Raw genomic sequence first — 21,320 nt, forward strand, 5'->3', positions numbered from 1 at the left:
GAACCTGAGCATCAGAGAGAATAAACTTTGTGCTCCTTGCTGGCCCAGCTTCCGGACTTTCCTGACTGGATTTCCCACCTTAGTTTTCCATCTTTCTCTCTTCGCTTTAAGGTATAATGCAAAGTCGAGGATGCCAATCTTATGCATTATACCAGTCATTGATTTAGAGTTCTCATATGTTGGTTACAATGTTTAAAGGGAAATCATATTCTTTCTGTACAATGCAAGCAATTTCAAAACACCGAAAGAGGCCGAACACTGTCAATGTTACGCATCTGTTCAATTCATCAATTTAGCCGGTGATGCTAATGCGTATTTGAATCCTAGGCTGCCATTTTAGTCAGACGATGTCCCAGCCAATGAGCTGTAGCGGTTACGTAAATCAAGTACTCGAATTGTCGGAAGAATCTAATAAAAAAATCATAAACATCTCTGGGCTTTCAGTTTGAGAGGGGCCAAAACATATCGAGCTTATTGTCGCCGTGCCGTCACCATTACGCGGCGCGAAAAGTATAAAGTCTTGATAGAGATTAATGTTGAAGGTGTGCATTTGTCTCCCCTTAAAACAAGTCTCCGTACTCCAGTGCTCCCAGCAGCATTGACTGGATATCGAGCGAATGTTTTCAGAGAGCAGTTTGAACTGACCTTTACCTCATACCGACAGGGTGACGCCGTGAGTGACAGTGTCCCTCACTGTAATTACCCTGCCGCCGATGAGCCGGCCCCTTTTACAAATCACCCCCAACTTTACACATCTGCTGCCTGTCAGCATCTGCCAAGGTGCACTCACCCGCACATAATGGAAAACTCTCATTACCGCTCCTGAACAGGTAGAGGTGTTAGGACAATTACTGGGCAATGCTGCTGACCTTGTGAGGGACCTAAAATCATAGTTCTTGTACAGCCTCGGCTCACACTGCCCTCAAGCAAACACGGAAGCTCTGCATCAGAGGGAACAGCTAAACTTTGCATCAGCTCTTTGCCTGCGCAGCCTGCAGACTTTTCTGACTGGTTTTTCCACCTTAATTTAGCATAATGCCCAAAACCATTTCTAACGTACTGAATAAGCTGGTGACATGTGCAAGGAATACCTCTTATATGCAGTACATTTATGTTAATGTATTGTAGTGATCCTGTCAAAATAAGACTACAGATTACTGGTAGAGAGCTTTCTGGGAGTAGAACAGTCAGTGTTAAATACTTATTTTCTTACTTAGTTGCATTTGTCTTGTTTCTCTGGTGCTTGAAGCTATGAAGCACAGGTAAATTATTATTTTGGGTGGATACCGTGAATAAGTGAGCAGGGTAGTAGAGTTTGGTGGTTTTCGTCTAAGCAAGGCAATTGAGTGTTTGTAACTAATAAAATCAATTTTTTATCGTAAATCATACTCTATTCTCAGTGATGTTAACTTACAGAATATTGCGGTACGTTATCCATGCTTAATTTCAATACTATCGCTTTTAAAATGTGCCACATTTCGGATGTACTCAATTTTTACTACAAGAAATCAACTGTAAGTTGCTGTTCCTGTATAATAAGAAAATATCACAACTGCTGGATGATACTGCCACTCATTTTTGAAAACCTGAAAAGAATTCCAGCACTTATCTTCATGCTAGTATGAAAGTAGCGTTTTGAAAACCTGAGCACATTCTACTGATAGTCTGGTGCAAAGGCATCTTTGTGGGAATACGTCAACACAATTAAATTAGTCAGGACTGTCCACATACAGTCCAAGGATAGTTTGTCAGTTGTCATCGCCCTTCAAGTCGACTGTGAGCTGCTGTTGTCCGATAAGCTGCCAGAGTGTCACCACATCGCTAACCAAGCTATCACTGAAGTAAACACTAAATGTTTAATGTATCCTTTGAAGACAGCAGTGTGCTTTACAGCCTTATGGACAAAGAAAAGAAGATTTTAAGTTATGGATTACAATGAGCAAAAAATCTTCAAAATCCCATTCTGTTTTTCATCAAGGGTGAATTTTATGTACACAACTACAAAATGCATGGAAACACACTGTATCATTTCTATTCACTTTCCTAAGTTGCGTAAACACATCTAAAGGCTTTCAATGGATACTTATACCCTTCAGGGCAGGTACAATTGTAAATTCTTGTAATTGTACAATTATTCTGATGTCTTCTTAAAGGCACAATGCATCATAATATGAGTTATGGTGTTAGAGAAAATATGTGTTTGCTCTCAAGTGCCAAGATGAGTTTATTGTCTAGACTTTGCATTGACTGCATTCCTGGCCTCCCCGGAGCCTTGCTGTGATGCTCCTTGATCTCTGTACTGCTGCCTTTTGCACAAACACCGCCCCTTTACCTACCACTCTTTTGTCCTTTACCTACCACTCTTTTGGTCTTTCTTTGTGCTGCAGCACGACCAAATATATGTCCCAGTGCTGGGCAGTGCAGAGGAAGTTATAAACCAGTAGTGTACAGAAGCTATTCACATGGGAGCTGAGGCTAAGTGACCGGGGCATACAGATGCTAATGTAGCCAAACAGGATGCCGGCTAAAGGTATTTTCAATGATATTTAACCATATTATAACATGCCACACAGTAGCCTCCAGCCGTTCGTAACAGCCATCCACAATTGCTGGCCTCATGCAAGAGATCAATCACCTAGTCATAAAATCAGGAAAGAGAAGGAAATTGCGCAGTCTTGGGTCTATGACATATTTGTATGACCATTTAACAGCCTGTAAACTCGATTCTAGCTTGCCGCTAAAACACCCAATGCCATTGGTCCCCTCACCAGGACACGTTTTATTATGTAGCTAGTCGAGGTTCGAGCTCATAGACTATTTACAACTATTTCTGGAAACATACAAATCAAGTATTAAGAAAACTTTCATGAGAGATCTATGACATCTGAGCAAAAATAAAATATTAAATATTATCCAGTAATCCACAAAATACTTATTACAGCCTTTCTCTCCTTAATGATCCTGACATTTCTTCAGACCATTTCATTGTTGTTTTTTTAATGGGATTCATGTACTTTTCATTCACAGGTTTTTTAGTAAGTGTGCATATACTGTAATTAAGATGGAGCTCATGAGCCTATTTCAGAAGAAGGGTGTAACGTAATATAAAGTGCACATAGCACAGCAATCCGTTCTCACATGCAGAGAACAAATCAGTCATAGCTCTGTGGGTGAAATATATAGTGGCACATATTCAAATACAAGGAGATCTCATAGCCTTCATACAATCAAGCCAAGGACTGCATTGAACCCTGTAATCATGTTGGGGTGTAGTAACCAGACCACTCATTTATGTCAACCTCCTTTTGCCATTTCAGCTGAAATGTACTGAAACGTCTTGGCTGAGCTATTTTTTTCCTATCACTTTCTTACCTACGACCTCTTAGCATTCCACGATTTTCCAACCGATGTTATGACCTTGCAACCTCGTTAAGGTCAGCTGACTAGAAAAAGAACGCGATATTTAGTATTAGCATAATTTGCTAGCATAATTTTAAAGTCATGGATATTACTCTGTCTTCACTAACACTTCGCCATACCATAATCAGCAAATGACTGCACCATCTGGCAACTGGCATTATGGAAAAAGGGAGGGTAATCCTTCTCTTAAACATGTAACTTGCAGTGACACTCAGAAACATCCACTTAACAGGTCAATGCACACTATCCACTCATTTAACATGGAGGAAAACCTCTGACGTGCAGCGCAGTGACAACTGTAGAGTGTGAACTGTTAGCCAGTTAGACGAAGTTTCATGCAGTTTTCATCGCCAAATACTGTAGTTGTTTCCTCAGTGAGCTTTTAGATACTTTGATATACTTTATTTTATGCTTTCTTCTCGTATTAAATTTTCAGTTTAAAAACCACTTAAATGTCAGTTATCAATTAGACAGTTTCTAAACTGAAATTTCAGATTTAACTGTACCTCATTTACCTGAAATACAACGTAAATAGTCATTTTGAATCAAACAAAATGTGCTATTTAACTTTAGTTATCTGACATTCAGAGAAGATATTTTGGAAAAAATGGCATCAATTTGTATATATAATTTCTCAATATTAAAAACAATTTAAGGAACAACAGTTGCAATTGAAAAAATGAACAACAGAGTGCTACATATTTTTTCTCACGCACTGCTGTACCTTTGTTTATAGGTATCCAAGCCACTTTATTTCAGGCCAATTGCCCTGAATAAGAGGCAGAAACAACAGTAACATATAAATATATAACAGTTCTAAACTGAATTGAAGATTCACTGTAGAAACTTATCCTAGCAACATGACAGCCAGTGTTCACTTGGTGCTGTTTTAGTGCATTTAAGATACCACGTTTTGAGCAGAAGGCCTACATTAAATAAGTAAAGAAATTCAGCAGGCCATTTAAACAGTATAGCTAGCACAGTAATAGATGAAATGCCTCCAGTGATACGCCGCATTGTATTGGTCAGTGCTATCAGTGCCGGACAGCAGTGGCGAATATTGATCGAGAGCTTGTTTCGGGCGTCACTTGCCATCCGAATGACCCTAACTTAAGCAAAGCATTCAGTGGCAGACGGATGAATTTTAATCAAAGTGTGTGAAAATGGGGAGCACTTTATACGGTGCCATTGCTGTTTTTGTTGGGAAATAAAAAACCTCACTACATGCCCATAAGACTTTTAATCGATTTTATATTTCACTGCCGCTTTCAGCTTAATATTTACTACCTAATCCGTAATTAAAATCTAATCTATTGCAATGTACTTTGAGGTCTGACATTTTAGTACAAACTTATATACAAGATTGGAAAGGACACATATCGACCACGTGGGGTTGTGATAATTATATCGATCCAACATAATGTTTAAAGAAAAAAACAATAAAAATAACATTGAAAGTTTGTTTATATACATGTAACAACTTGTTAAACTGTGGTTTAGCCCTCAGACATGCTGCAAAATGACATAATGCATGCATTTAACCAAACGCGCTGTTATTCATAATTATAATAAAATATTTATATAGCTCATATATTGTGCAGCATGAAACATATTTTCTTTTTTCCTTCTACGCCCTAACACGCATACATATGAAACGACAGACAGCTGGAGAATAAACGATAAATGAAACATTGCATAAAAATAAGTAAGCAAATCCATCGAAAGGTGGTTTATTTGTTGGTCACGTGCGCGTCGGAACCGCGTCTTCGAATCCAGCGGAGAAAATAACAGACTGACGTCACTCATAGCTCCTCATTCACTGCGCATCGCTGGCCCGCGCTGTCTAAGTATTGAGCCCAACTCCGCCCAGGATCACCAAGAATCACTGTTAAAAGAGTCCATTCCGACACCTTCAAAGCTGAGCAGCGATCAGCTCTCTTCCCCGTTTTTGTCAGCTAATGCACATAAAAGTGCACTTTGTGCTCCTTCATTTGGAGTCATTGCAGCTCGCATCATGCTCGAGCACAAGAACAGCGTGGGAACAAATGCGCCCAGTCACCGGATTTCTTTCTCGATCATTGACATATTGGATCCTAAGAAGTTCAATGGTAAGAAAATAAGCTCACTTTTGTCCGAAGAAGAGAAGTTTTCATTGATGAATATCAAGGTGGGAAATGCCTTCAGTGCCGGCACCGCTGGGGAGCACTCAACTCCAGGGCAGGATGCGGGTAAGAAAGGCGCAAGTTACCGTGTTTCCAGAATTTTTTTAACTTATAAGTAAGTGTCAATAAATAAAAAAAATGCATTTTTTAGAACTTTTACCGGTTTTTCTTATTATCTTCTACACAGGCCGAACTTGCATGTTACATATAATTGCAAATCTTTGTTAAACGCGTACACGTAACTATCCGAAAGCATCAGAAAGATGCCGTTTATATCACGTATCTGCCAACGTAACCTTTTTATTTCTGTTTCTGTCATCCATAAGAAACTCTCAGTCTCTTATATATTCCCCATCTATGTGTGGGATTGGCCTTGGGACAGTCAGGCTGGGTAATTGTTTAAATCTTCCCATTGAGGATGCGCTTGCACACTTTGATCGATATCCCATTACTGACTGCTGCATATCTCCCTCCGCCAGCTTGCAGGTACAAACTTCAAACCCCATCCATGTCTGATCCCAAATATTGTTCGATTAAAACTTACCTTAAAATAGATGACATTTATCGATCCGCTAACAAATATGAAACTCCATTAGGACGTTGTGGCTGGGTGGTGGAGCTGGATTTTGCGTGGGTTGCTTTCCGCAACAGGACATTTAAAGCGATTTCTGATTTATAAATAATTTAGGGATTATAGCCTAACCCAACACAAACGCTTCCCATTCTACTCGCTTTATTAGGCCCTAACACCTATGATCCCTCCTCTATCAACCAGCAATATATTACAGTCATAATGCTATTCCACATTAAGAATGAAAAATGAATTATCGAGGGCTTTTCATGTTTATGAAGAATTTTAATAGTAATTCTGACTGCACTATGCACACCCAAAATGTGTCTGAAAAACAAATTAAAACATTTAAAAGAAAAAGTTTCAAGAAAAAAGTCCATAAAAGACGCTGCATAGAACTATTGACGATCTTGCCCATATTTTATTTAAACACTGACGAATTGCATCCGTTCGTGGAGAAAAAAAGTTTACAGTCTCTGATTATTTTTTTCTGGATCCAATTAATGAACTGCAATTTAAAACTTAAGCATATATATATATATATATATATATATATATATATATATATATATATACACACACACACACACACACACACACAGCTGGGGAGAATCTGCATTTTTAGATCATGGTTTAATTTTAGTTCCACATTTCTAAGACAACAGTCCACACAAATAAGGTGAAGCAGGAGACACTGGGAACGACCAGAAACCAGTCAGGTAGAGGGCGGAAGCGACAGTCTAATGCCAGAGATGAACGTTAACTTATCCGACAGTTTCTCATGAATCGAGGATGACATGAACTGAACTTCAAAAGGAACGGGAAAGTGCACAGCTAGGACAGTTCATATCAGACTCCCAAAAGCAGGACTGAGGTCCCATAAAGAAAGGAAGAAGCCCTTCATTAATGTGAAACAGGGAAGAATCAGGCTGCAGTCTGCAGAAAAATAAATATTATTCACAGACGCACACCCATAAATTTAGAAATGAGAGAAACAAAAAATTGTTAATTATTATTTTTTTTCCACAGCTGTATATATAATTCTATATGTACAGTATCAATATTTTAAGTAGGGGTTCAATTTATCAACTGCATATATATAGAGGCAGTATGAGTGACATCCAAACGGTAAACATAGACGATGAATTGTGTATATGTATAATGAATGTACAGATTTGACGTATTAATGGTCCTGTTTGTATTGATAGGTGAACAGACAGAAAATGATGCCCTGGGTTCTGCTGATGACCTGGAAGTGCAGCATGACTCTGAGGTAGTTTCACTGATGGCTAAACGAGAAGCGGACTGTCCTTTTGAAGGAGTACATGAAGCGAGTGACACACACACGTGCTACACTGACACGCCAGGGACGGACGACTCCTCGCGGCAGAAGAGGCGCCGATCTGAGCACGGCTGCACCAAGCCGCGGCGGGCAAGGACAGCCTTCACGTATGAACAGCTGGTGGCGCTGGAGAACAAATTCCGCGCCACAAGGTATTTGTCGGTGTGTGAGCGTCTGAATCTCGCCCTGTCGCTCAGTCTGACCGAAACACAGGTGAAGATTTGGTTTCAGAACAGAAGAACTAAATGGAAAAAACAAAATCCAGGTGCTGATGGTACAATGCATCCAGGATCAAGCACACTGTCCAGAGTCAGTACAAGTCCTGGGCCATGTGGGCTGAATTCTGTGAATTACCAGGCTTTTCATACGTTCACTTCTGGAAACACAGTTCTCCATCCCGCTACTTCTTTTCCATTAAATTCTAGCAGAGGCCTCCTGAATCCCTTCATGCACAGCGGTTATCTTCAGCCGGCATATTACCCCCCACATTTATGAAGACAGAATTTCCACAGAGTTCTTCATGATTTGTGGGTGTCTTTTATAAAACAACGATGAAGGAAAATTCCGTTAAATGTTATGAAACAGGAACGATTGCGTATTGTAATAAAAATAAATGAATACAAATTTGAAATAATATAATTTTACAAGAAATGATTTCCAATACATTATAAAATTTTTCAATCCAGCAGATTGTACATGCATGTAGAGAACTCTTTCACTTCATGCTCATTTTGTTTTTTTTTTTGTGAAACAATCACAAATAAATGCAATAATGTTGTATTTGAAAGTATGAAAAACCAGTAGATATAGCTGTGGGGACCTAGTGTGCTCTATTCGGTTCTGGTATCAAAGTTGTCTCTTAGAAATACTGCTTAAATATAATAAATGGCATAAATTTATGCTCACATCTGAAATATTCTTCCCATGTTTGTACATGACTGTGAGGCCAAGAAAATGAACAAACTTTGACAAAAGATGTAAATAAAACCATGTACACTGTACGTAATTTTGTAAGGCATTTTTATCACGATTGAAACGGTGAACACAAACCTTGAAATGATAAATTATTATGCAGATGTACTTTTATGGATGTTTAGTTTGCAGCATCAAAGGTCAGCTACTGAATGCATTAATAAAAACATCCAAAGTGTCTTTTATTGACATCTGTATAAACAGTAATACTGGCTCCTACTTTATCAAAATGTACATTCTGTAAGGCAATGGAAATCTACTATGTAATCTAAGTTTCTGATTTTTGCAATATCTAGAGTTTAAATTAGCTTAGGTTTTACATACGGATAATAGAAAACGTTAAAAAGATTGATAGTCAAATTGGTTTTAGGCAGGAGCGTCCATCCAACTCATACAAACAGTACGATATTTAAGAATATGATATTTAATATCAGGGTTATCTGCACAAGATTTTGATGTTTGTATAGCTGGATTGGGATGAGCGATAATAGCTGAAGGTGCTTAATGGACCTAAATCTAGAGTGTATAGGGTAGAGAAACAAGCAACAATACTATGCCTTATGAAAAAGCCCAGTAAGAACGTGAAGGTTAGTTGCCAAAATGTGGAGTGACAGTGGAATTTGCTGTGTACATTTCTGATTGGTGACCTTTCATGTTTTATAAAAAAATGTGAATGAAAGTTACTTCTCTCTCTGCAGATCATCCTGCTGTGAGAGTTAGAGGAAATCTCATGAAAATACTTTTTTTTCCTCTTTCTGTTTAAACTGTACCTTTGCTGGTATAATAATAAAACAATGCAAAAAAAAAATCGACCCCAGGTCTCAATTTACTCCAATAACTTTGTTTATTGCTGTACTGACACCTTTCTGAAAAGCAACCAAATGCATTTCTTTGCAGTCATTTTAATATTTTTGACTTTCTAAAAACATTTTGCTTTGATTTGAGTGATTTTTTGTGAATTTTAATTAATTCAGAACATGGATGTATACAAATAATATTAATAATTCAAAAATTAAACCAGTAGACATATGGTCCACAAAGCAGTGAGCTGGACACCCCAACCCTCAGCTTATAAAAAGGAGCAGTTCCCTCCCAATATTAGGTGCAATATTAGGTGCAATGTGTAGGTATATGCTGACTCATCCATAGCAATGTCGGAGGCAGAACAAGTAGGTATAAGAGGAGTTACGTCAATACTCCTCAGGAAGTTTTGACATTACATGAAAGAATTCCTTTTATCCCATGAAATGCTTTGATAGCTTCTGTGACATCTTGTGTTGCAGCTTCATGAGCATCTAGAGTGATATGCACCATGGACGTTTTCACCTAACGTACCACCTGGTCTAAATCGTCAGTCTCTGTTCTTTCAACAATGGAAATGGCAGGTAACATTGTGGTTAAGCATGAAGAATTTTAACTGGGAATTTTTCCACACAGACTCTGAGCAGGATCTCTGTTCCTTTTCAGAAACTTCAATGTTTTTTTTGTTTAATTTTTTCTTTTTTTAATGCCTTTGCTTGTATTCTTGCATGTGTTCCTATACCATCAGACATTATCCCTGAAAATGCATGAATTTGATGATGGTTAATATTGCTTAACTTATATGTTTGGTTATTATTACTTTTTTTTAGTTTGTACGCTGTAAATGATGATAAAGACACGCTCTCTCATTTTCGATTGGTTTTATTTGTTTGTTTGCTTGCTTATTATTTATTTATTTGTTTACATTTGGGAAGCATTATTTGTGTTTGCATGCAGGTAATCGTGCTACAGATATAATCTGTCATTTACAATAATTGTAAATCCTAGTCTGGTGCTATGGATGAGCATCACTGTTCCCCTTAGGAGATGCTGCTCGAGGCAACTGGCTGTATCACCTATACGATTAACCGGCCCTACTTCCTTTTCTCCGGTAACAATATAACAAATTTCTGTGGCTCAGTAACTCAGAAATGTTCTTCAAACCTAATCTATTGGGGCAAATTAATTTGTGAATTTCATTTGCACTCAGTCAGAAGTATTCAATGCCAAATCACTGACTCAGTATGCCTCAGTTTTTGAAGTAATTAACCAATTCTTCCAAATCTGTTAAACTGCCAAACAGTGTATATGGATACACATGAAAGTGGTGATGTTGTATAACGAAAGGAGAGGATGTCCTCAAATCCAAAGAGGACTTGGAAGCCAAAGAGAAAGTGGAGTTTGAGCATGTGCTGAAAAACCCAGAGGGAGACGACTTTGAAGAACAGAAATCCCTCAGGACGTAGGAGCAACTATGGTTGAGCATGTGTGAATCATGGCCTATCCATGTGCAGGTGCGACCTGAACAGTGCAGCCTAATGTGCCACATTCACATTCATTAGGTATTTTCAGATATTCAGGAACAAGAATATTGATAATAAAATAGGGTAAGACACCACACCTGAAACTCGCACACAAACAATATGTAACTGAGCTTGATACCCATGTAAATCGATTGAATGTTGCCTCATCAGAGTGTCATTTGCTAAAATGACTAAAAGGCTAAGAAGATGATGTCATCGTCTACAGGCAAGTAGTATTTGCATGGAAATACTGAATTCCTTGTCATGAAATCTTCCATGTGCTCCACACTTTCCAATATTGATTATAGAAGTTTATGGAGGCAGAGTCTAGTGTCATACCACGTGTGTGTGTGTGTGTGTGTGTGTGGTAGTAGATCAGAGGGCTGAAAACATATCAGACACTGGTGTTCTGGCATACATCCCAATGACTGAGCCATATAACACCCTAGAGGTTATTCTTTGATAGGCTGCACTGTCAACTTTCAGCATCCAAGGAAGAACAGGATTCTGGGATCAATGGCCCAATCTGTGTTGTCACATGGAACAATGTCCATTTCCACCACTCATCCGCAGTGGCAGACTGGTTTGGAGCTCACCCGTGAATGTCTGTGTCCTCCCATACTTTCCATTCCTTAATCCAACTGAGGAGTTTTTTTCCTTCTGTAGATGGAAAGTCTATGACAAGGACCTTCATGATCAAAAGCGGCTGATGAATCCTAAACTGAAGGTTTCAGAAAATTACCATCGTTCGATCTGCAAAGGCTGGAATATACATTCCAGAAGATTTTTACCTAACGTAATTTCTAGGGAACACATTCTGTGACATGTTGACGAAACCACAAACGAAAACTTGACATATGAAAGAACTGTGTGGTGAATCATTGCATAGTATAAGTGTATAGCACGAATGAAGGCTGAACAGATTAAATCGAAACAGTCCATTTGCATTATTTAGTGATGGTTTTAAATATTTCACTTACTTGATCATGAGCTTTGTTTAATATTAAAGTTTACTTTGGGTTTGCATTTAAGGTTTTGTGAGGGTTAAGTCATTTTGCAGACGATGTATTATTTTGGCTACCGAGATTCTGTTTCGGACAACTACCGGTTTAGAAATTGTGACTGTCATTTTTTTGTATTACAGAGAAGAAATACGTGTTTAATAATAACATTTACAACATTGATTCTTGTCTGATTTCAGTTGTAATTATTATATTAAAGATAAATTTCACTGATTCCTCGGTTAGGCTTGGAGAATGCAGGCATCGATCCCGCTACCATTTGAGCTAATTCCCCGATCGAGGAATGACTGACTATAAGCATATATCTGTCATATTACACAAAACATGCGGCGTGACACATTAGATGCCTGATTCTACGATTCATAAAAAAAGGATGTTCAGTGTTTTGCCTGTGATTATGTAGTGATTATTTGTGAGAGTTGTAATGCTACATATTGCTATCTGAATTACTGATCGCAGTAAGAAGTTTCGCTAAATGTGTTAGTGTTTTGCAAGACTCCAAAACGTGTGGACTGTTTTGAGAATACGGCCATTAAGGAAAAGACTGTATCGGTCGAAATAGTACGTAAAACATGCTAACATTGCCATCTACTGTCTTGATGAAGTATGACACCTTCGTATTTATAGGAGTTACCTACAGTACACCTACACTGTCAGGATATCCGTGCTCCTTTTGACTGGGGAGTATCAAAAACTGGGGGACTCCACGGACCAGTTTGAGAAATATTGACATAAGGTACAATACTGGGGTACACCCTGGCAGAAACTGATGCATCACTGCAATTAACCAATTTTTGGATTGTGGGTGTAGATTGCACAGTACAAGAACATGCAAACCCCACACACAGAGCAGAGGCAGAACTCAAGTCACCAGCCCTGGAACTGTGAAGCAAATCATCGAGGTTCCCTGCCACCACACCAGCAGAGCAGCTGGAGTGCAAAGCTTCATACGTGTGGTGCTCCACAAAATGGGCTTGTGACCTCTGCTCAAGAATGTCGAAAGAAGCCCTGATCATTTCTGATTTATTCTCACAAGCCTCCTAGGTGACATCTGCAAATTCAGCTAAAAAGTTACTTTGAGACTTTTTGTACGATATTGCTATATATCCACAAATGAGTGTACGGTTGCTATCATGCATCGGGCTATTAATGAAGGTTCAGGTGGACAAATAGCCCATTGGATGAAGGGTTCATTCTCAACCCTGTACGCGATAATGGAGAGCAGAGACAGGAAGGCGTTCATAGGGCGAGGCCCATCATTAAACGGAGGCCAGGCTCAAGCTCAGTTTCATTGATGCCAGCACATTGAAGGGGTTTGTTAATGCCTAGACTTCTCCGAAGGCATGAGAGCCCCCTGGGAGATACAGGCTTTATGAATCACACAGCAGACTGCTATTAGCTCATCCCTCAAGCCATGAGCAACCTAAAGACAGTCAGAGACAAGGAGGTCATAAGTAAGGCTGTGTTGGCCGGGAATCGAACCCCGGTCAACTGCTTGGAAGGCAGCTATGCTAGCCACTATACCACCAACGCTGCGGCTAAAGGAGTTCCAGAGCGATGTTCTTTTTTCTGGCCGCTATGTCGATCCGCTATGAGACGAGTAATGGTATCAACTTCTGAAGAAGTTGTTTGCAGAGTTATGGAGGTACGTTGGGCTGATGCCAAATGAGTGACATAAGAAAAGCTATTAGAATTTGTGTGAGAGTGACTTTTGTAAAAATGCAGCTACGCATGGGTACTGTTTCAGCAAGGAAATGACCTGCCCCGTGTGAGGATCGAACTCACGACCTTCAGATTATGAGACTGACGCACTACCGACTGCGCTAACGAGGCTGTGATGGAAGTCAACAACCGTGCATGCCAGTCTGCTAACGCATCTGGAAGGCAGGTATATAGATTGATGAAAGGAAATGCGTCTCTCGGTTGCTATCATGCATCTGGTTATTAATGAAGGTTCAGGTGGACAAAAAGCCCATTGGATGAAGGGTTCATTCTCAACCCTGTACGCGATAAAGGAGAGCAGAGACAGGAAGGCGTTCATAGGGCAAGGCCCATCATTAAACGGAGGCCAGGCTCAAGCTCAGTTTCATTGATGCCAGCACATTGAAGGGGTTTGTTAATGCCTAGACTTCTCCGAAGGCATGAGGGCCCCCTGGGAGATACAGGCTTTATGAATCACACAGCAGACTGCTATTAGCTATTCCCTCAAGCCATGAGCATCCTGAAGACAGTCAGAGACAAGGAGGTCATAAGTAAGACTGCGTTGGCCGGGAATCAAACCCGGGTCAACTGCTTGGAAGGCAGCTATGCTAGCCACTATACCACCAACGCTGCGGCTGAAGGAGCTCCGGAGCGATGTTCTTTTTTCTGGCCGCTATGTCGATCCGCTATGAGACGAGTAATGGTATCAACTTCTGAAGAAGTTGTTTGCAGAGTTACGGAGGTACGTTGGGCTGATGCCAAATGAGTGACATAAGAAAAGCTATTAGAATTTGTGTGAGAGTGACATTTGTAAAAATGCAGCTACGCATGGGTACTGTTTCAGCAAGGAAATGACCTGCCCCGTGTGAGGGTTGAACTCACGACCTTCAGATTATGAGACTGACGCGCTACCGACTGCGCTAACGAGGCTGTGATGGAAGTCAACAGCCGTGCATGCCAGTCTAGTAACGCATCTGGATGGTAGGTATATAGATTGATGTAAGGAAATGCGTCTCTCGGTTGCTATCATGCATCTGGTTATTAATGAAGGTTCAGGTGGACAAAAAGCCCATCGGATGAAGGGTTCATTCTCAACCCTGTACGCGATAAAGGAGAGCAGAGACAGGAAGGCGTGCATAGGGCGAGGCCCATCATTAAACGGAGGCCAGGCTCAAGCTCAGTTTCATTGATGCCAGCACATTGAAGGGGTTTGTTAATGCCTAGACTTCTCCGAAGGCATGAGAGCCTGCTGGGAGATACAGGCTTTATGAATCACACAGCAGACTGCTATTAGCTCATCCCTCAAGCCATGAGCAACCTAAAGACAGTCAGAGACAAGGAGGTCATAAGTAAGGCTGCGTTGGCCGGGAATCGAACCCGGGTCAACTGCTTGGAAGGCAGCTATGCTAGCCACTATACCACCAACGCTGCGGCTGAAGGAGCTCCCGAGCGATGTTCTTTTTTCTGGCCGCTATGTCGATCCGCTATGAGACGAGTAATGGTATCAACTTCTGAAGAAGTTGTTTGCAGAGTTATGGAGGTACGTTGGGCTGATGCCAAATGAGTGACATAAGAAAAGCTATTAGAATTTGTGTGAGAGTGACTTTTGTAAAAATGCAGCTACGCATGGGAACTGTTTCAGCAAGGAAATGACCTGCCCCGTGTGAGGATCGAACTCACGACCTTCAGATTATGAGACTGACGCGCTACCGACTGCGCTAATGAGGCTGTGACGGAAGTCAACAGCCGTGCATGCCAGTCTGCTAACGCATCTGGATGGCAGGTATATAGATTGATGAAAGGAAATGCGTCTCTCGGTTGCTATCATGCATCTGGTTATTAATGAAGGTTCAGGTGGACAAAAAGCCCATTGGATGAAGGGTTCATTCTCAACCCTGTACGCGATAAAGGAGAGCAGTGACAGGAAGGCGTTCATAAGGCGAGGCCCATCATTAAACGGAGGCCAGGCTCAAGCTCAGTTTCATTGATGCCAGCACATTGAAGGGGTTTGTTAATGCCTAGACTTCTCCGAAGGCATGAGAGCCTGCTGGGAGATACAGGCTTTATGAATCACACAGCAGACTGCTATTAGCTCATCCCTCAAGCCATGAGCAACCTAAAGACAAGGAGGTCATAAGTAAGGCTGCGTTGGCCGGGAATCGAACCCGGGTCAACTGCTTGGAAGGCAGCTATGCTAGCCACTATACCACCAACGCTGCGGCTGAAGGCGCTCCGGAGCGATGTTCTTTTTTCTGGCCGCTATGTCGATCCGCTATGAGACGAGTAATGGTATCAACTTCTGAAGAAGTTGTTTGCAGAGTTACGGAGGTACGTTGGGCTGATGCCAAATGAGTGACATAAGAAAAGCTATTAGAATTTGTGTGAGAGTGACATTTGTAAAAATGCAGCTACGCATGGGTACTGTTTCAGCAAGGAAATGACCTGCCCCATGTGAGGGTTGAACTCACGACCTTCAGATTATGAGACTGACGCGCTACCGACTGCGCTAACGAGGCTGTGATGGAAGTCAACAGCCGTGCATGCCAGTCTGCTAACGCATCTGGATGGCAGGTATATAGATTGATGAAAGGAAATGCGTCTCTCGGTTGCTATCATGCATCTGGTTATTAATGAAGGTTCAGGTGGACAAAAAGCCCATTGGATGAAGGGTTCATTCTCAACCCTGTACGCGATAATGGAGAGCAGAGACAGGAAGGCGTTCATAGGGCGAGGCCCATCATTAAACGGAGGCCAGGCTCAAGCTCAGTTTCATTGATGCCAGCACATTGAAGGGGTTTGTTAATGCCTAGACTTCTCCGAAGGCATGAGAGCCTGCTGGGAGATACAGGCTTTATGAATCACACAGCAGACTGCTATTAGCTCATCCCTCAAGCCATGAGCAACCTAAAGACAGTCAGAGACAAGGAGGTCTTAAGTAAGGCTGCGTTGGCCGGGAATCGAACCCGGGTCAACTGCTTGGAAGGCAGCTATGCTAGCCACTATACCACCAACGCTGCGGCTGAAGGAGCTCCGGAGCGATGTTCTTTTTTCTGGCCGCTATGTCGATCCGCTATGAGACGAGTAATGGTATCAACTTCTGAAGAAGTTGTTTGCAGACTTATGGAGGTACGTTGGGCTGATGCCAAATGAGTGACATAAGAAAAGCTATTAGAATTTGTGTGAGAGTGACTTTTGTAAAAATGCAGCTACGCATGGGAACTGTTTCAGCAAGGAAATGACCTGCCCCGTGTGAGGATCGAACTCACGACCTTCAGATTACGAGACTGACGCGCTACCGACTGCGCTAACGAGGCTGTGACGGAAGTCAACAGCCGTGCATGCCAGTCTGCTAACGCATCTGGATGGCAGGTATATAGATTGATGAAAGGAAATGCGTCTCTCGGTTGCTATCATGCATCTGGTTATTAATGAAGGTTCAGGTGGACAAAAAGCCCATTGGATGAAGGGTTCATTCTCAACCCTGTACGCGATAAAGTAGAGCAGTGACAGGAAGGCGTTCATAAGGCGAGGCCCATCATAAAACGGAGGCCAGGCTCAAGCTCAGTTTCATTGATGCCAGCACATTGAAGGGGTTTGTTAATGCCTAGACTTCTCCGAAGGCATGAGGGCCCCCTGGGAGATACAGGCTTTATGAATCACACAGCAGACTGCTATTAGCTATTCCCTCAAGCCAAGAGCATCCCGAAGACAGTCAGAGACAAGGAGGTCATAAGTAAGACTGCGTTGGCCGGGAATCGAACCTGGGTCAACTGTTTGGAAGGCAGCTATGCTAGCCACTATACCACCAACGCTGCGGCTGAAGGAGCTCCGGAGCGATGTTCTTTTTTCTGGCCGCTATGTCGATCCGCTATGAGACGAGTAATGGTATCAACTTCTGAAGAAGTTGTTTGCAGAGTTACGGAGGTACGTTGGGCTGATGCCAAATGAGTGACATAAGAAAAGCTATTAGAATTTGTGTGAGAGTGACATTTGTAAAAATGCAGCTACGCATGGGTACTGTTTCAGCAAGGAAATGACCTGCCCCGTGTGAGGGTTGAACTCACGACCTTCAGATTATGAGACTGACGCGCTACCGACTGCGCTAACGAGGCTGTGATGGAAGTCAACAGCCGTGCATGCCAGTCTAGTAACGCATCTGGATGGCAGGTATATAGATTGATGTAAGGAAATGCGTCTCTCGGTTGCTATCATGCATCTGGTTATTAATGAAGGTTCAGGTGGACAAAAAGCCCATCGGATGAAGGGTTCATTCTCAACCCTGTACGCGATAAAGGAGAGCAGAGACAGGAAGGCGTTCATAAGGCGAGGCCCATCATTAAACGGAGGCCAGGCTCAAGCTCAGTTTCATTGATGCCAGCACATTGAAGGGGTTTGTTAATGCCTAGACTTCTCCGAAGGCATGAGAGCCTGCTGGGAGATACAGGCTTTATGAATCACACAGCAGACTGCTATTAGCTCATCCCTCAAGCCATGAGCAACCTAAAGACAGTCAGAGACAAGGAGGTCATAAGTAAGGCTGCGTTGGCCGGGAATCGAACCCGGGTCAACTGCTTGGAAGGCAGCTATGCTAGCCACTATACCACCAACGCTGCGGCTGAAGGAGCTCCGGAGCGATGTTCTTTTTTCTGGCCGCTATGTCGATCCGCTATGAGACGAGTAATGGTATCAACTTCTGAAGAAGTTGTTTGCAGAGTTACGGAGGTACGTTGGGCTGATGCCAAATGAGTGACATAAGAAAAGCTATTAGAATTTGTGTGAGAGTGACATTTGTAAAAATGCAGCTACGCATGGGTACTGTTTCAGCAAGGAAATGACCTGCCCCATGTGAGGGTCGAACTCACGACCTTCAGATTATGAGACTGACGCGCTACCGACTGCGCTAAAGAGGCTGTGATGGAAGTCAACAGCCGTGCATGCCAGTCTGCTAACGCATCTGGAAGGCAGGTATATAGATTGATGAAAGGAAATGCATCTCTCGGGTGCTCTCATGCATCTGGTTATTAATGAAGGTTCAGGTGGACAAAAAGCCCATCGGATGAAGGGTTCATTCTCAACCCTGTACGCGATAAAGGAGAGCAGAGACAGGAAGGCGTTCATAGGGCGAGGCCCATCATTAAACGGAGGCCAGGCTCAAGCTTAGTTTCATTGATGCCAGCACATTGAAGGGGTTTGTTAATGCCTAGACTTCTCCGAAGGCATGAGAGCCTGCTGGGAGATACAGGCTTTATGAATCACACAGCAGACTGCTATTAGCTATTCCCTCAAGCCATGAGCATCCCGAAGACAGTCAGAGACAAGGAGGTCATAAGTAAGACTGCGTTGGCCGGGAATCGAACCCGGGTCAACTGCTTGGAAGGCAGCTATGCTAGCCACTATACCACCAACGCTGCGGCTGAAGGAGCTCCGGAGCGATGTTCTTTTTTCTGGCCGCTATGTCGATCCGCTATGAGACGAGTAATGGTATCAACTTCTGAAGAAGTTGTTTGCAGAGTTACGGAGGTACGTTGGGCTGATGCCAAATGAGTGACATAAGAAAAGCTATTAGAATTTGTGTGAGAGTGACATTTGTAAAAATGCAGCTACGCATGGGTACTGTTTCAGCAAGGAAATGACCTGCCCCGTGTGAGGGTTGAACTCACGACCTTCAGATTATGAGACTGACGCGCTACCGACTGCGCTAACGAGGCTGTGATGGAAGTCAACAGCCGTGCATGCCAGTCTAGTAACGCATCTGGATGGTAGGTATATAGATTGATGTAAGGAAATGCGTCTCTCGGTTGCTATCATGCATCTGGTTATTAATGAAGGTTCAGGTGGACAAAAACCCCATCGGATGAAGGGTTCATTCTCAACCCTGTACGCGATAAAGGAGAGCAGAGACAGGAAGGCGTGCATAGGGCGAGGCCCATCATTAAACGGAGGCCAGGCTCAAGCTCAGTTTCATTGATGCCAGCACATTGAAGGGGTTTGTTAATGCCTAGACTTCTCCGAAGGCATGAGAGCCTGCTGGGAGATACAGGCTTTATGAATCACACAGCAGACTGCTATTAGCTCATCCCTCAAGCCATGAGCAACCTAAAGACAGTCAGAGACAAGGAGGTCATAAGTAAGGCTGCGTTGGCCGGGAATCGAACCCGGGTCAACTGCTTGGAAGGCAGCTATGCTAGCCACTATACCACCAACGCTGCGGCTGAAGGAGCTCCCGAGCGATGTTCTTTTTTCTGGCCGCTATGTCGATCCGCTATGAGACGAGTAATGGTATCAACTTCTGAAGAAGTTGTTTGCAGAGTTATGGAGGTACGTTGGGCTGATGCCAAATGAGTGACATAAGAAAAGCTATTAGAATTTGTGTGAGAGTGACTTTTGTAAAAATGCAGCTACGCATGGGAACTGTTTCAGCAAGGAAATGACCTGCCCCGTGTGAGGATCGAACTCACGACCTTCAGATTATGAGACTGACGCGCTACCGACTGCGCTAATGAGGCTGTGACGGAAGTCAACAGCCGTGCATGCCAGTCTGCTAACGCATCTGGATGGCAGGTATATAGATTGATGTAAGGAAATGCGTCTCTCGGTTGCTATCATGCATCTGGTTATTAATGAAGGTTCAGGTGGACAAAAAGCCCATCGGATGAAGGGTTCATTCTCAACCCTGTACGCGATAAAGGAGAGCAGAGACAGGAAGGCGTTCATAAGGCGAGGCCCATCATTAAACGGAGGCCAGGCTCAAGCTCAGTTTCATTGATGCCAGCACATTGAAGGGGTTTGTTAATGCCTAGACTTCTCCGAAGGCATGAGAGCCTGCTGGGAGATACAGGCTTTATGAATCACACAGCAGACTGCTATTAGCTCATCCCTCAAGCCATGAGCAACCTAAAGACAGTCAGAGACAAGGAGGTCATAAGTAAGGCTGCGTTGGCCGGGAATCGAACCCGGGTCAACTGCTTGGAAGGCAGCTATGCTAGCCACTATACCACCAACGCTGCGGCTGAAGGAGCTCCGGAGCGATGTTCTTTTTTCTGGCCGCTATGTCGATCCGCTATGAGACGAGTAATGGTATCAACTTCTGAAGAAGTTGTTTGCAGAGTTACGGAGGTACGTTGGGCTGATGCCAAATGAGTGACATAAGAAAAGCTATTAGAATTTGTGTGAGAGTGACATTTGTAAAAATGCAGCTACGCATGGGTACTGTTTCAGCAAGGAAATGACCTGCCCCATGTGAGGGTCGAACTCACGACCTTCAGATTATGAGACTGACGCGCTACCGACTGCGCTAAAGAGGCTGTGATGGAAGTCAACAGCCGTGCATGCCAGTCTGCTAACGCATCTGGAAGGCAGGTATATAGATTGATGAAAGGAAATGCATCTCTCGGGTGCTCTCATGCATCTGGTTATTAATGAAGGTTCAGGTGGACAAAAAGCCCATCGGATGAAGGGTTCATTCTCAACCCTGTACGCGATAAAGGAGAGCAGAGACAGGAAGGCGTTCATAGGGCGAGGCCCATCATTAAACGGAGGCCAGGCTCAAGCTTAGTTTCATTGATGCCAGCACATTGAAGGGGTTTGTTAATGCCTAGACTTCTCCGAAGGCATGAGAGCCTGCTGGGAGATACAGGCTTTATGAATCACACAGCAGACTGCTATTAGCTATTCCCTCAAGCCATGAGCATCCCGAAGACAGTCAGAGACAAGGAGGTCATAAGTAAGACTGCGTTGGCCGGGAATCGAACCCGGGTCAACTGCTTGGAAGGCAGCTATGCTAGCCACTATACCACCAACGCTGCG

General features: G+C 42.7%; 1 protein-coding gene and 19 non-coding genes across 20 annotated transcripts; 1 reads left to right on the forward strand and 19 right to left on the reverse strand.

The window, feature by feature from the left end:
* Nucleotides 1–5,240: 5,240 nt before the first annotated feature.
* Nucleotides 5,241–7,990, forward strand: nkx1.2la (NK1 transcription factor related 2-like,a). Its single transcript, XM_023839442.2, has 2 exons — nt 5,241–5,648; nt 7,362–7,990. The coding sequence occupies exons 1-2, from the start codon at nt 5,435–5,437 to the stop codon at nt 7,988–7,990; spliced, it is 843 nt and encodes a 280-aa protein (XP_023695210.2). The 5' UTR covers nt 5,241–5,434.
* Nucleotides 7,991–13,573: 5,583 nt separating this feature from the next.
* On the reverse strand, nt 13,574–13,646 carry trnam-cau (transfer RNA methionine (anticodon CAU)). The gene has a single exon. It is a non-coding gene; the product is annotated as a tRNA-Met (tRNA).
* Nucleotides 13,647–14,072: 426 nt separating this feature from the next.
* Nucleotides 14,073–14,144, reverse strand: trnag-ucc (transfer RNA glycine (anticodon UCC)). The gene has a single exon. It is a non-coding gene; the product is annotated as a tRNA-Gly (tRNA).
* A 227-nt stretch (nt 14,145–14,371) lies between these two features.
* On the reverse strand, nt 14,372–14,444 carry trnam-cau (transfer RNA methionine (anticodon CAU)). The gene has a single exon. It is a non-coding gene; the product is annotated as a tRNA-Met (tRNA).
* Nucleotides 14,445–14,870: 426 nt separating this feature from the next.
* On the reverse strand, nt 14,871–14,942 carry trnag-ucc (transfer RNA glycine (anticodon UCC)). Its single transcript has one exon. It is a non-coding gene; the product is annotated as a tRNA-Gly (tRNA).
* A 227-nt stretch (nt 14,943–15,169) lies between these two features.
* trnam-cau (transfer RNA methionine (anticodon CAU)) lies at nt 15,170–15,242 on the reverse strand. Its single transcript has one exon. It is a non-coding gene; the product is annotated as a tRNA-Met (tRNA).
* Nucleotides 15,243–15,658: 416 nt separating this feature from the next.
* trnag-ucc (transfer RNA glycine (anticodon UCC)) lies at nt 15,659–15,730 on the reverse strand. The gene has a single exon. It is a non-coding gene; the product is annotated as a tRNA-Gly (tRNA).
* A 227-nt stretch (nt 15,731–15,957) lies between these two features.
* Nucleotides 15,958–16,030, reverse strand: trnam-cau (transfer RNA methionine (anticodon CAU)). The gene has a single exon. It is a non-coding gene; the product is annotated as a tRNA-Met (tRNA).
* Nucleotides 16,031–16,456: 426 nt separating this feature from the next.
* On the reverse strand, nt 16,457–16,528 carry trnag-ucc (transfer RNA glycine (anticodon UCC)). Its single transcript has one exon. It is a non-coding gene; the product is annotated as a tRNA-Gly (tRNA).
* A 227-nt stretch (nt 16,529–16,755) lies between these two features.
* On the reverse strand, nt 16,756–16,828 carry trnat-cgu (transfer RNA threonine (anticodon CGU)). Its single transcript has one exon. It is a non-coding gene; the product is annotated as a tRNA-Thr (tRNA).
* A 725-nt stretch (nt 16,829–17,553) lies between these two features.
* Nucleotides 17,554–17,626, reverse strand: trnam-cau (transfer RNA methionine (anticodon CAU)). Its single transcript has one exon. It is a non-coding gene; the product is annotated as a tRNA-Met (tRNA).
* A 426-nt stretch (nt 17,627–18,052) lies between these two features.
* On the reverse strand, nt 18,053–18,124 carry trnag-ucc (transfer RNA glycine (anticodon UCC)). Its single transcript has one exon. It is a non-coding gene; the product is annotated as a tRNA-Gly (tRNA).
* Nucleotides 18,125–18,351: 227 nt separating this feature from the next.
* On the reverse strand, nt 18,352–18,424 carry trnam-cau (transfer RNA methionine (anticodon CAU)). Its single transcript has one exon. It is a non-coding gene; the product is annotated as a tRNA-Met (tRNA).
* Nucleotides 18,425–18,850: 426 nt separating this feature from the next.
* On the reverse strand, nt 18,851–18,922 carry trnag-ucc (transfer RNA glycine (anticodon UCC)). Its single transcript has one exon. It is a non-coding gene; the product is annotated as a tRNA-Gly (tRNA).
* Nucleotides 18,923–19,149: 227 nt separating this feature from the next.
* On the reverse strand, nt 19,150–19,222 carry trnam-cau (transfer RNA methionine (anticodon CAU)). Its single transcript has one exon. It is a non-coding gene; the product is annotated as a tRNA-Met (tRNA).
* Nucleotides 19,223–19,648: 426 nt separating this feature from the next.
* trnag-ucc (transfer RNA glycine (anticodon UCC)) lies at nt 19,649–19,720 on the reverse strand. Its single transcript has one exon. It is a non-coding gene; the product is annotated as a tRNA-Gly (tRNA).
* A 227-nt stretch (nt 19,721–19,947) lies between these two features.
* Nucleotides 19,948–20,020, reverse strand: trnam-cau (transfer RNA methionine (anticodon CAU)). The gene has a single exon. It is a non-coding gene; the product is annotated as a tRNA-Met (tRNA).
* A 426-nt stretch (nt 20,021–20,446) lies between these two features.
* Nucleotides 20,447–20,518, reverse strand: trnag-ucc (transfer RNA glycine (anticodon UCC)). Its single transcript has one exon. It is a non-coding gene; the product is annotated as a tRNA-Gly (tRNA).
* Nucleotides 20,519–20,745: 227 nt separating this feature from the next.
* trnam-cau (transfer RNA methionine (anticodon CAU)) lies at nt 20,746–20,818 on the reverse strand. Its single transcript has one exon. It is a non-coding gene; the product is annotated as a tRNA-Met (tRNA).
* Nucleotides 20,819–21,244: 426 nt separating this feature from the next.
* Nucleotides 21,245–21,316, reverse strand: trnag-ucc (transfer RNA glycine (anticodon UCC)). The gene has a single exon. It is a non-coding gene; the product is annotated as a tRNA-Gly (tRNA).
* Between the last annotated feature and the right edge of the window lie 4 nt (nt 21,317–21,320).

The sequence above is a fragment of the Paramormyrops kingsleyae genome, chromosome 3 (genome assembly GCF_048594095.1).
Source record: "Paramormyrops kingsleyae isolate MSU_618 chromosome 3, PKINGS_0.4, whole genome shotgun sequence".
Classification (NCBI taxonomy): domain Eukaryota; kingdom Metazoa; phylum Chordata; class Actinopteri; order Osteoglossiformes; family Mormyridae; genus Paramormyrops; species Paramormyrops kingsleyae.